Source organism: Vidua chalybeata, chromosome 23 (genome assembly GCF_026979565.1).
Source record: "Vidua chalybeata isolate OUT-0048 chromosome 23, bVidCha1 merged haplotype, whole genome shotgun sequence".
NCBI lineage: Eukaryota > Metazoa > Chordata > Aves > Passeriformes > Viduidae > Vidua > Vidua chalybeata.
The window spans coordinates 4,011,274-4,023,778 of record NC_071552.1 but is presented as its reverse complement, the minus strand read 5'-3'; the positions used below and the strand labels follow the sequence as shown (position 1 = coordinate 4,023,778).

At 49.2% G+C, this 12,505-nt stretch overlaps 1 protein-coding gene and 1 long non-coding RNA gene across 5 annotated transcripts in view; one reads left to right on the top strand and one right to left on the bottom strand.

Annotated features, from left to right (window-relative positions):
• B3GAT1 (beta-1,3-glucuronyltransferase 1) overlaps positions 1–12,505 on the bottom strand; it is a 39,799-nt gene that overhangs the window by 15,582 nt on the left and 11,712 nt on the right. For 2 of the 4 annotated variants that reach the window (XM_053963592.1, XM_053963593.1), the window contains exons 2-3: positions 2,235–2,353; positions 1,933–2,079 (exon numbers count right to left, since the gene is read on the bottom strand). In XM_053963592.1, coding sequence (XP_053819567.1) covers positions 1,933–2,079; positions 2,235–2,238 — 151 coding nt within the window. In that variant the 5' untranslated portion in view covers positions 2,239–2,353. Of the gene's footprint in view, positions 1–1,932; positions 2,099–2,217; positions 2,354–12,505 lie in introns of those variants that run through there. The other 2 variants (XM_053963594.1, XM_053963591.1) reach the window with 2 other exon arrangements.
• LOC128799300 (uncharacterized) lies at positions 5,708–6,115 on the top strand. The gene is made up of 2 exons (XR_008434694.1): positions 5,708–5,794; positions 6,062–6,115. It is a non-coding gene; the product is annotated as an uncharacterized LOC128799300 (long non-coding RNA).

Below are 12,505 nucleotides of genomic sequence, written 5' to 3'. Positions count from 1 at the left end.
TCACAAGCAGCTCAAGGAAAAACAATGTTGATGCACCTGCTGCTTTTCCAGGGTGCAACTCCCATGTGCAATTTTCCACTGCAGGGCAGCGGGAATGCCACAGTCCGCAGGGATGAAGGGGGACCCCCGCTCAGGATGTAAGGCTGCCTCTCCAGTGGGCACAGAACACTTTGAGCCATAGATTTTTCAACATCAGGTAACTACCAGGAACTTGAGATGAGAAAGAACAGGAACAGAGGGCCATTAGATCTGACCCAGCAGGGGACTACCCATGGCTTTTTCATAGCACGTTATTCTTCCAGCAGCACAAACTTTGATACCTGAACCAAATGAAGGCTTTGTGCTCCATGGTATTGACAGAGAAGGGTGGATATTTGGGAAAGGGAACAGGGTACATGTTGCTATCAGGCCCTCTGTGCTGCAAAGCACCTCAGCATCACAGCAGAGCTCTCTGAGAGCTGGAATCAATTCAGAAATAAATCTGCGAAATGCATTGGACACAGACACAAATGTAATTAGCCAGGATGGTGCCCGAGACAGTTTGCAAAGCCCTGCAGGTCAGATCCTCAGCTGTGAGCCCTGGCACAGGGAAGTGCTGCTGTTCTGGGCATCTCCAGGTGCACATCTCCCTCAGCACCTGTGAGCAGAGCATCTCAGAAATGCTTCACAAGAACAAAATGATTCCTCTCGAGAGCTCTCAGGTCGGTCACTGCCACCACTCACTTTCTGCTGGAAGCTCTGAGAAGCAGAGAAGTGTCTCATCAAGGTCATTGGTGAGTTCTTGACCGAGCCATTGGAGCAGTGTCTGTGCTGTGACTGCAGAGGCCATTCACAGAAAACAGCTTTTATGGCACTGATCAAACTGCTGTACGGACAGGCAGCATGTTTTTGATCATCTTTAAAGTCCTCTTTTAGAGCCCAGTAGATCCCTCATGCTCTGAAACACTGTCCACCTTCCAGAAGGGATCAGAGCAATTTTTCCCTGCCCAAAGTCTCAGAGGTGGCTGTCAGGGGAAAGGGAAAACTGCTCAGGACAGACTGAACTTCCTGCAGCTCAAACTGCACATCAGAGTGTCCAGCAAAGGGATAAGCAGCTATGGAGGATGGGGACAAACACTGAAAGGGGAGAGAATCTCTCAGAGAAAGGGACCAGGGAGGGTGAAAGAGTCCTGAAAATGAGCTGGCCCTCTTCCCCCAGACCAGCCTGCCCTCAGCAGAAGGGCAGAACCAAGAAGGAAGATGGCAGAAGGCAGTGTGGCTTCTTCCAGCCCCCAAGAGCCCTCATAGCCCTTAGATATTGCTGCTGTGCCAAGAACAGGACCAGACTGGGATGTTTGTGGCCAGAAGGGTTCCCTCAGAACTTCCTGGAGCCCTCTGATTTGGGCCAGGGCTGTATTTACTGCAGTGTGTGACAGGAGTGAGGAGTCAACTTCTCAGAGCACCTTAACTCCCCCAGGCAGATGAGATCTGGCTCTTACCTTCTCCTTCAAGTGCCAGAGCACTGCTTTTCTGCTTTCCTCAAAAAGTGCTCTCAGCCTCACGCCTCCCAGAGCAGCTGCCTCGAGTGGCAGCTTTGTTTCCTCTGCTGTCTCTTTTGCAGCTTTCCTGCTGGAATAACTTTGTGTGCAGAGCGCTGCAAAGGCCAGCAGGGAGGGAATCCTCCCGGGGAGCAAAGAGAGGCAACACTCTGGGTTTAGGCCATAAACAGCTCTCCAAGGGCAGCAAGCACATCCCATGGCATGGAGTTTGATGCCTCTGAAGAACCCCTACGAGCTCTGGGCTGTTCCTACAGCAGAGGTGGGGAGGCTCCTGCATGGGCATGGTCTGGGAGCTGAGATGAGCATGGCTGCCATGGAGGAATGAAATGAGAGAGGAGATGAGGACGAAGGGGGGATGCACGGACTTGGCATGGGCTGGTTTGGTTTCTCTCACCCTTGTGCACTGCAAGCAGTGGAGCAATGGTGCTCTGGTGCCAGACGGTGATTAGCAGTGTCCAGGGCAGAACTATCAGCACGATAGCCAGGATGTCTCGTCTCTTCGGCATCTCCAAGACTGACTGGGCCCACAGCTCCTCATTACCTGACAGTGAAAACCCCAGAGACAGAACAGCAGAGCACATGGAGAACAGAAATAAATGGGCAGGAAGGAGCAAGGACAGAGAGAGAGAACGCGAGAGAGGCAGAGGGCAGCCAAGGCGACACGACTCGTGGGTCTTACCAGTGCTTACAACCCACCCATTGCAGAAGCAGGTTTGGAGGGGCCTCGGCTGCTGAGCCCAGGAGCAGGAGGGCACTTCTGCAGGGCACTGCTGGAGCTGCCAGCAGGAACCTCAGGGACTCATGTGGGAGGACACCTGCAACACAGAGCAAAGGCCAGTAGGCACGGAAAGTACCACGTCACCCTGTTCTTCTGAGAGTTTTAAAGTTCTTCTAAAAGTTCCTATGCCTTCTGATATTTACATATTTTAACTAAGTTTTCTCACACATGTTTATGTAAATAATGATTGTTTTGTATTCTTCTTTGTGGGTGAGAGAATTGATAGGCTGTTGGTTTGCCCAGTGTGGTTGGAGAGGTGGCAGTTTCACCCTCCAATCCACTGTCACTTTTCCTATTGTATATATACTGGAGTCAGAAAAGAAAGTTTGCTTTTTTGAGTTATTTTTCTTTCCTTTTATATCTAGCCTGCTTCTGTGAGTTATTTTGTGTTGCAGTGTGACAGTACCAGAGTTCTATTTGAGAAGACCAAACCCCAGTGAGGCAGTGAGCAGCAGCAGTGTCCCACCCCTCCAGGGAGATGCCTCCTGCGTGTCCAGGGCCTTGCTTTCCCTTTGCATCCCCTTGTCAAGCAAGTCCCTGTTGTCAGGTGAGCTAAAGCTGCTCAGTGCCGCAGTGTCTGAGCCATCCCAGCGGAACAGAACCTTCCCCTCCAGCCAGCCAAGCCCAGGGAAGCAGCAGAGACTGCCACAAGCACACCACTGCCTGACACAGCAGCCCATGCTGTCACCTGCCACATCCTCCCCTTGGCCAGGCAGAGCTCTCGGGGTGGCTGCACCTCTGCTCCTGGGCACAGAAATCCCATATTTTTCCTGATGCCTTCAGATTTTAGCTTCTATATCTTTCACGTATTTGTAACCTGCAGTTCTTTAGTGTAGAACTCCAAACTCCACACCCAGTGTGAGCTGCTGCTTCCCCATTTGGGGCAGACACAACAATTCCTCTCCAGGCCTGGCAATCAAGGACCCCTCACTGCCTCAGGCCTGAGATGGAAACAAAAGTGAGTTGGGGGAGCAAACTTGGGGTAAATGACTTCATTAGCTGAAGCTGTAATTGGCAGATTAACCCCAATATGCAAATGAACCAAACTTATAAAAGTGTGAAACCCATGACCAGTTGTCCATTTTTGGGTGTAGCCCCTGGCGCCCTAAATGTACCTGAAGGCCCTTCAATAAGTAAACCTGCTTTTTATTCCCTTAATTTTGTCTGGCCTCTGCTTTTAGCTACCCCTGGACAAAGGCATTGTTCCCATCAGTGTTCCCTCAGCTCAGCCCATCCTGCAGGCAGCTCCAACACAGCCTCTTTGAGCTCAGGCTCCCAGCAGCCTGCTCAGGTTGGCTCCCTCTCGGAGGTGCTGTGCCTGGAGTATATTAAAGTGCCACAGTGGCTTAGTTTGATGCACCACGAGCACATACAAGATTTAAGCAGACCGTGTTTCATCGCGGCGCCTCGGCGAGCAAAGCGCAGCACTTAGCAGGGCTGCCACGCACCGTGGGCAGTTTGCAAACACGGGTAGCACTTTAGTGCTGCTGCTCCCATGTGGGGCAGCGCATTAGAGGCTGCTAAAAGGGCTGCAGTGCAGGCAGGCAGAGCCCGGGGATGCTGCAGAGGGAGCAGGATGCTCTGGGAGAAGCACTGCTCTCCCACAGCCATCTGGAAGTTATCAGATCCCCTCCTTAAATCCCCTCGAGCCTGGGCTCTTGGTGCCACACTACCTGTGCAAATATTTTCCCAGAGCTGGCTTTTTCTTGGGGGCAGGCATGGAGAAATCCAGATCCTTGATTAGCCAAATTGGATTGATGTGAGTTTCCCTTGGCCACTGGGCTGTACAGCCAGCCTCCAGCACTGAGCCCACTTGGAATGAAACAGCTCCAAGAACTGACAGGTTTTTCCTCTAAAGGAATCTTGCAATCAAGCAATATTCAAGTGGCTGGACAGAACCTTCCAAATCAGCACTTCAACCACATGGGTATTAATTTACCAGGGAAAACAAGAGGGAAGGTGGTTATAGGTTGGGCTTTGTCCTTAAAACTGTCATGTAAATGTACCTCAGCTGAAGTTTCAGTGAATCATTTTTTTCCCATGCATACAAAACCCAAACTCGTAGGAAAATTCCCAGCCAACTCTAGCAAACAGCCAGTTCCCCAGTCAGAGCTCACTCATTTGTTTTCAGAATTGGTGCAAGCAGCCTCATTCAGATAAAATAAACCAGGAAGGAAGAGGAGGAATTATTCCAGCAAGCATCAGCCTTCTGCTGCATCCCTATCCAGCTCTTGGAGCCAGAGAATTCCTGCTGGCCTCGATCTGCCAGAGCACAGTGCCCTGAGGAAAGAGCATCTGGCCTCATCCCTGCTGTCCCTGCACTGCTGACTGTGCCTGAACAGAGAACAAGGAGTGGTGGCATCCCTGGAATCCTCTGTTGAAGCTGGAACAGGTCCCTTGAGCATCCCTGCGGGGCAGGGCCTAAGGGGCAGCTGGAAAGGCTGAACACCTTACCTGGTAAAGGGCCTTCCCCAGAAATGCACCAAGGAAAGGATTCTGCTGCTGGAGAGGGGCTGGGAGGAAGTAACAGCTAAAAAAGCCACTCAGGGCCCACTGAGAGCCCCTGGCAAGCTGCCACAGTGGGCTGGCATCACCAAATGCCCTGTTTGTCACAGGCAGCTCCCTCCAGACACAGTGCCCCTGCCTTAAAGCTGCCTTTCCCCTGCCTCCTGCCGATCCAGGCTCAATTCAGCCTCGTCCCATGGGACAGGCTGAGCTTGCATGATGGAAAACAGGCCCCTTTGTGCTGGGTGCTGCTCTGCCCCTGAACACCAGGGAGAACGAGCAGGCTCCAGTGATTTGTGCCCTGCTCTGATTATTTTCAATTGCTCTGGAGCATTCAGCAGCTCCCCGGTCACTCAGCTGTCACTGTGCAGCTCCAGCTGCCCAGGGCCAGCACAGCCCACTGGTGGCCCAGCAGGGAATTCCCAGCCAGGCACAGGGAATGTCCCAGTGCTCCCTTCCCTGTCCCCCTGGAGCTGGCTGAGCTCCCTTTGTGCCATTGGCACTCCTGGGCTGCAGATGCTGCTCAGGTACAGCTACAATGAATGTCCCCAAAGGGACACGAGCCCAGAGTGGGTCCCAGATGGCAATGGGTGGCTGGCAGGGACACGGAGCCAGAGCCTGACCCCAGTTCTGGCCACGCTCTGCACCCCGAGCTGCCCAGCAACACGCGGGGAGCACCACGGGCTCTGCTCTGCAGCGTTTGCTCACTGCTGATTCCTGAAGGGATTTGCTTTTATTGATGATCCTGCCTGAAGGACGTGGTAAGAATTCCTTTGGAGCACTGTGAAATCTCCATCCAGAGCATTCCAAGCTTCCCTCTGAACACCCTGATGCCACGGAGGGCCTCGGTGTGAGGTCACAAAGCCACGCTCCCCCCTCATCACGTGCCAAAGCTGCCACAGGTGAAATCCATTTCCTCCTGTGAACAACATCAGCCAGGAATTACACGGCAGCCTGTGATTTTACACTGCTGGTGAGAGGAGTCACAGCTTCTCAGCCCTGGACAGAGGGCTTGCCCTAAATCCCAAAATTCCCTTGTTGCCAAAGCCAGGCGATGATTTTTGTTGCTGTTTGTGGCACGAGACAAAAACTGGTCTGGGAAAAATGATGCTCCTCTTCAAGGCATTCACTCCACCCCTTCCCCATCATAACAGCACTCTCCTTTTCTCACTGAAATTGTTTGAAACAAAACCTGCTTTGTTCAGATTGTCACTTTTAACTTCTATCTCATCTTCCCCAGGGAAATGAAGGAGGAGGAACAAATTTAAACATCAATTAAAACAATCAAACTCCATTTTCCACTACAGAAAGTATCCTGCTTTTTTTTTTTTTTTTTTTCACTTTTGAAAAGTAAGGTGAAAGCCACAAATCACTGGCTCAAACACAAGTGATTTTGAGGTTAAAGTACTCCTAAAACAAAGGAGCTTTGCACGGTTTTGGGAAGAATTGGGTGCCACATGATGAAAGAGATCCCCATCCTCCGGCAGAGGGCAATGGTGTCGAGGAATGACAATATGGAAAGGGCACTGATCTAATAAAAAAGCTTTAATAAATCCTGGAGCCACGTGTTAGCAACATGCTGGATTATTAAACACTGAAGGTTCTTTTTTTAAATCAAGTTAATTGGCATCAGCTCTGACACTTGCCATAGGAACGAGTGATTTGATCTGCAACCTTTATAGTCAGTTTTACCTTCATTCCTCCTCTGGGGCTGCTCAGCCCCAGTGTCATTAATCCTTGGTTTGCCCACACTGAAGAGAAATGATTTAGAAAATGTTAAACTAAAGAAAGGCTTGATTTGAATTTGTACCTATACATCTTACTGGAGTAAAAACATCGTCTAGATGTGAAAAAAAACACACCCAAAAAAATCCCCAAACAAGCGTAGCAAGCACTTGTTTTGTTGTGCTCCCAACAAGGCAGGAAATAACAAACAGATGCTGCCAAAACCTGCAACAAAAGCTTTGCAGAGAAAATAAACACACTTCGGGATATTTTCACCAAAAGCTTTTCTCTCCTAAAATCAGGGTTCCTTTCACTTTTGTAACAGCAGCTGGGTCTGATCCCTGCTGAAAAAATGACGCTGGAGTGGCACAAGACAGGGTTGGTCCCTCTGCTCTGCCCAGCTCAACCCACAAACCCTGTGACCCCAAAAACCCTTCTGAATTCACACCCCAGCTCAGGCAGGTGTCTGGCATGGAAATCAACCCCAGGGATGGGAGTGCAGGGATGCCCTGCCCACTCCTCAGAGGGGTAAACTGAGGCACAGGGTGGTCACAGCACAGCAGACCCTGGGGACAAGGCTGGGTCAGGACAAGAGGCCGGGCTGGATGGGGTTGGGAACAACCTGGGACAGTGGGAGGTGTCCCTGCCCATGGGAAGGGGTGGAACTGGATGAGATTTAAGTTCCTTTCAACCCAAACCAGTCTGGAATTTTGGGATTCTGGAGCAGCTCTGAGCTCCAGGTGCTCCACACTCATCCCTGTTCCTTCCTTTCCACACTGCTTGGCAGGGGATGGGCCTCCCAAGCCTCTGTCTAAGATTTTTGGTATTTGGCAGAAGAGGCTTGTAAAGCACAGGCTAAAAATAAAGGTAGTAATAAAAGCCTCTTGCTCGTTAATTACTCCGTAAGCCATTACTGCCTAAAACCCCCATAACTTTAATGGGGGCTATTATAAGTATAGTAGCAAAACTGTGGAGCTAATTAGTGTTTAGTTATTAAGCAGAACATAGCCAGAGCTGAGTAATGAGCACACAGAATTGCTGCTTCTTGGAGGATTTAATCAGGGGTGGTGTTTTCAAGCTCAGACTCTCCCGATGCAGGGGACAAAAGGACGGAGGATTTTCAGGCCAGCCCTCCCAGAGAGCTGTGAGGGGGAATGGCCATCCCTGAGCTGATCTGTGCAGCACAAACCTTGGACTGCAAGTCAGCAAAGGGAGGGAGAACGACCAGAAATGTTTCAGGACTCCAGGAGAATCCTTCCAGCTAGAGGAGACCTGGATTCATCCAGGAGAATCCAAATCTTGGAGCCAATGCTGCAATGGAGGGTGATGGTTTGCATTATCACTTCACCCAGCATTTGTTTCCTTCTTTTAAAAATTAAAATAATTCCTATGGCCAGAATACAGCAATAACACATTGTTCTTTTTATGGTTTTTGTTTGTTTGGTTGTTTTTTTTTTTTGGTTGTTGGTTTTTTGTTTTTTTTTTTAATTTCGCTTTCAGAAATTCAGAGATACTGGAAAAACCTGCTAAGGAAGCTCAGCTCCTGGAGGCTGTTTTTTCACTCAGTATTTTCTCCAGCTTCACCTACAAACCACTTGCCTTGGCTACAGAGCCATTCCTTGTGTTTCCCAACCTACCTCAGAAACTGAAGCACAAAATTCCCCTGACCCTGCAACAGCTGAGACAAAACCCAACCCACCCTTCCCTTCCAGCCTGAGCCCTGGTGCCACAAATGGGATCAAGAACACAGATTATCTCCCAGGGAAAAAAAAAAAAAAAAAAGAAAAAAGAAAAATTAACCAAGCTTCTCAGAACAACACTTAAATTTTAAGCAAGCATGAGTAAAGTGGATCAAGGGAGCTCAACACAAGCACAATTAGCTGCTGGAACTTATTGCCACAGGATACTGAGAAGAACAAGAACTTAACAGGATTCAAAAAAGGATTAGTTGTGTATGTGAATAAACTGCATATTCAGAATTAGAATGAACCACCCACCAGTTTGGAAAACATAAAAACCCCTTGCGTTTCAGAGCTTCAGCCAAATTTTAACAAGCATCAGAAACTTTCTCTTCTCCAGATTAATCCCTGCTCCGTGGTAGAATCAGGACAGGAGGTGTGGTGGCACTGCTCATATGCTGTGACACAGTCCCAAGGTTCCACTGCTTCCAACAGCAAGGTGATCTCCTGGGAAAGCTTGAAAATATTGGCTTTATTGTCCTAAATGTGTTTGTTTTCCTGGACAGGCTCTCACAGTGCTGTCATCACCACAGTGCCCAAGCGCTGTTCAGATTTCCACTTCACTACAGGCACTGCACTTCCTCTCCTTGTTGCTGCAAAGGGATCATTCCCAAGGCTGGAAAAGGCAGGAATCCTTTGATTAAGTGATTCTGGAAAGGGCTGAACCTGCATTTTACAACCTTCTCGTGCCAAGCAAAGCAGGAGCAAAAAAATGTGTCACACACACACTTGGCACCAGCAGTGGTGAGGCTGCTGGGGGTGCTGGCTGCTGGTACAGCCTCACCAGGGAACAAGATCAGTTTTAGGGACCCTTTCTGCTTCCAGATGTGAGACATGCTACTCACTTCCAAAATTTTAAAAGGTTGGTTAAAACCTTAACAAAAATACAACAGCAAACTGAATAGAGAAAGTATTACAGCACCAGGAGCAGAGGATCTTTCCCACCATGTGCTCATCCACACAGTGGAGGTTTCACCTTTTAACCCTTTAGCTCTCCCAAAGTTCTGTCCATTGACTCCTTCTTTGCTGTCCAGGGGTGGAGATCACTGCCTTAAATCCTGATTGGAGTCAGGTGCTGCCATAGTGACAATCCCACCCTCCCAAATGTCCCAAACCCAGGGCACACCTGATAACAACACAAGGGGGTAAAACAAAACTATAAATCTTTAAAACTTCTCCTAACATATATCCATGATATTTGCCTTTTAATTGTGAGAGTCAACCCTGGCATCACTCATCTGTCAGACAGAGGATGCTCTGCCAGGATTGGCAACACCAGGAAAGCTGTGCCTTGACTCAGGTCTGGGATGAGGAAGCCTCTCCAGCCCCCAGTCCTCCCTGATGAAGGGCTGCACTTCACACATGGTTTTTAAGCAGCATCTCTCCCAAGATGAAAAGCTGTTTGACTTGCAGCCCACTCCCAAAATAGAAAGGCAACTAGAAGTTGCTTTGCTTTGGGAAAAGTTGGTGGATTTTTGTTAAGGTTGCTTGTGGGTGAATGCTGGGGAAATGCTCCAACAATTAGCTCATTTAAGGGTTTCTCCATCCAAGTCTCCTCATCTGGTGACACAACACTCCTCGAGTTGTCCCCTCTGCTCAGCCCAGACCACACCAGCACTGCCAGCACCTGACACATTCCCAGGCTCTCTCATTGCACCGAGTATTTTGTGCACCGCTGACTCCTGTGGATCTGAAAAAGTGACATTAACAAAGGATGACCCAATTTCAACGAGATTGGGCTAAATTCCACAGCTCCATAATAGGCTTTGCATATGCTTTGTCCAAGGGGTTTGAAGACACAAGCTGCCACGTGACACCTCATGGGAACAGGTGGCAGGTCAGAATGACCAAATCTCACTTTTCCAGAGGAAAAGCCTCACCTTTCCAACCTGCAGGCCAGCAAACTGCATTCTCCCAGGATGTGCAAGGCTGAATCATCAAGCCAAATGTGTCAAGACCTTATCTTTCCTTCTCCACCCAAGGAAGCCTAACAAGCCAAACCAGTAGAACCCAACAATAAAAGGAGGCAGACTGATGCTGGAGCAAGAATTCCATCACCTCCACCACCCCACAGCTTGTGCTGGTGATGGTTGAGAGAAGCCCCAGGCTTTTATACCCTGTGTGAATTAATGGCAGAGGATTCTGTGGGTGCACCTGGGCTGGTGGGACACGCTGGCACCTGGGAAAGTTCACAAATCCAACCCTCAAACAGGAACAGCTGTGCCCAGCAAGCCACAAGGGCTCATTTTATCTCTCAGTTCCCAAAGTTCTCAATTGCAGACCTGGAGGTGAGACTGCTCTCCTCCCACACCCAGTGCCAGGGGGGCACACCAGGGTGGGACACACCTTTGGCATCACCTGGCAGCAGCTCAGCAGCCCCACAGCCATCAGCACTCACTTTTAATTAAAGAGTTCTTCCCTGCCCCTGAAGAAAATAAATCCTGCTCTATTTAAAAAGAGTTATTAATAACCTGATTCTAATGTATAAAAGAAAAGGGGAGGAAGAAGCTCTCAGAGCTGTGAGCAACTTTGCCCTCTCCCACTGCAGAAAGCCACCACTGAGCTCTCTAAACACCTTAAAAAGAGATTTAGTTCTTAAAAACATGATTATTCCCTTTTCAATAGCTAACATCAAATACCTTAAAGGTGTTTTGTTTTTTTTTTTTTCAAAATAAACATGAAGGCATCCAAATCCTCCATCACTTTTGGAAACAGCAGCAGCAGCTGCTGCAAGCACAAGTCCCTGAAGACAGGGGTGAAGCAGAAGCTGCTTTGCAGGAGCTGCTGGCCATTGTGCAATGCCCAGGCAGGGAGGTGCTCCAGGCAGGCAGGAGTGTTCCTTGCCCTGGGAGCAGAGTGAGGCTGGTCCTGCCTGGGGGAGGCAGAGTGCTCCTGGCACTCTGGAATTCCAGTGCTGTGAATTCCCAGGCAGCATCTCCTCCCTGCTCCTCCCCACACGTGCAGCTCAGAGCTGGGGGAGCCTGCAAGGAGCTGCTTTGATGGTCAGAAGCACTGAGAGCAGCCACGCTGGGAATTCCAGCTGAGGAGTGTCTGGGTAAATTCACAGTTAAATTCCTGCCTTACCCCAAACCACCTTTCCACTGCAGAGGAGCTGCCAAGGCTCCCAGGGTAACTGCTGCACCCTGAGCCACAGTCCTTGTTCCCTCCTGTCCCAGCAACACCAGAGCACATCCCAGCACTGCAGGACCAGATCCATGGCAGAGCAGTGCCAGTCACAGTGATGCCTTAGGATGTCAGCTTTTATATTTTTCATCTATTTGAAATAGAGGATACTATATTTAATAACAACAACAACAATAATAATAATAATAATTCTATTAAATACTACTATTAAATACTATAAATAATACTATATTTTCTATCTATTTGTAACCTGCAGTTCTTTAGTGTAGAACTCCAAACTCCACACCCAGTGTGAGCTGCTGCTTCCCCATTTGGGGCAGACACAACAATTCCTCTCCAGGCCTGGCAATCAAGGACCCCTCACTGCCTCAGGCCTGAGAGATGGAAACAAAAGTGAGTTGGGGGAGCAAACTTGGGGTAAATGACTTCATTAGCTGAAGCTGTAATTGGCAGATTAAGCCCCAAAATGCAAATGAACCAAACTTATAAAAGTGTGAAACCTGTGACCTGTTGTCCATTTTTGGGTGGGTTTTGTCTGCCCTAAATGTACCTGAAGGCCCTTCAATGAATAGAACTGCTTTTTATTCTCTTGATTTTGTCTGGCCTCTGTTTTTAGGTAGCCCTGATGAGGTATCAACAGGAGTATTTCCAGCAGGTTTTCACTCCCATGGCCTTTCAGGACAGCTCCAGCAGAGCTCAGCGTGGCACTCAGAGCTCCCAGCTGGACAAGAAATCAGCCACTACATCAGCTTAGAGAGAAAACTCCCAGCTCCCATCCCCATTAGATGGCTCCTTTAAAGGGATGAGGCTCAAATCCTGATCCCTGCTCCGTGCTGGGTGCCCAAAGAGGAGTCACTAATGGGACTGAGGAATTAACATTGATTCTTTGATGCCATAGCGTGGAAGGGGAAGTGCAGGGGGGGATTTGGCATGATTAAGCAGATGCCTAACTATAATTCAGCAGCTTGCAGCCCAATCAATTGGTGCATGCAGTCCTGCAGTCCATTAGTGCAGCCACAAACCTGCTTGGAAGGGCATTTCTAAATGGTCTCCCTTGTGGATTTCTGCTCCCTGCC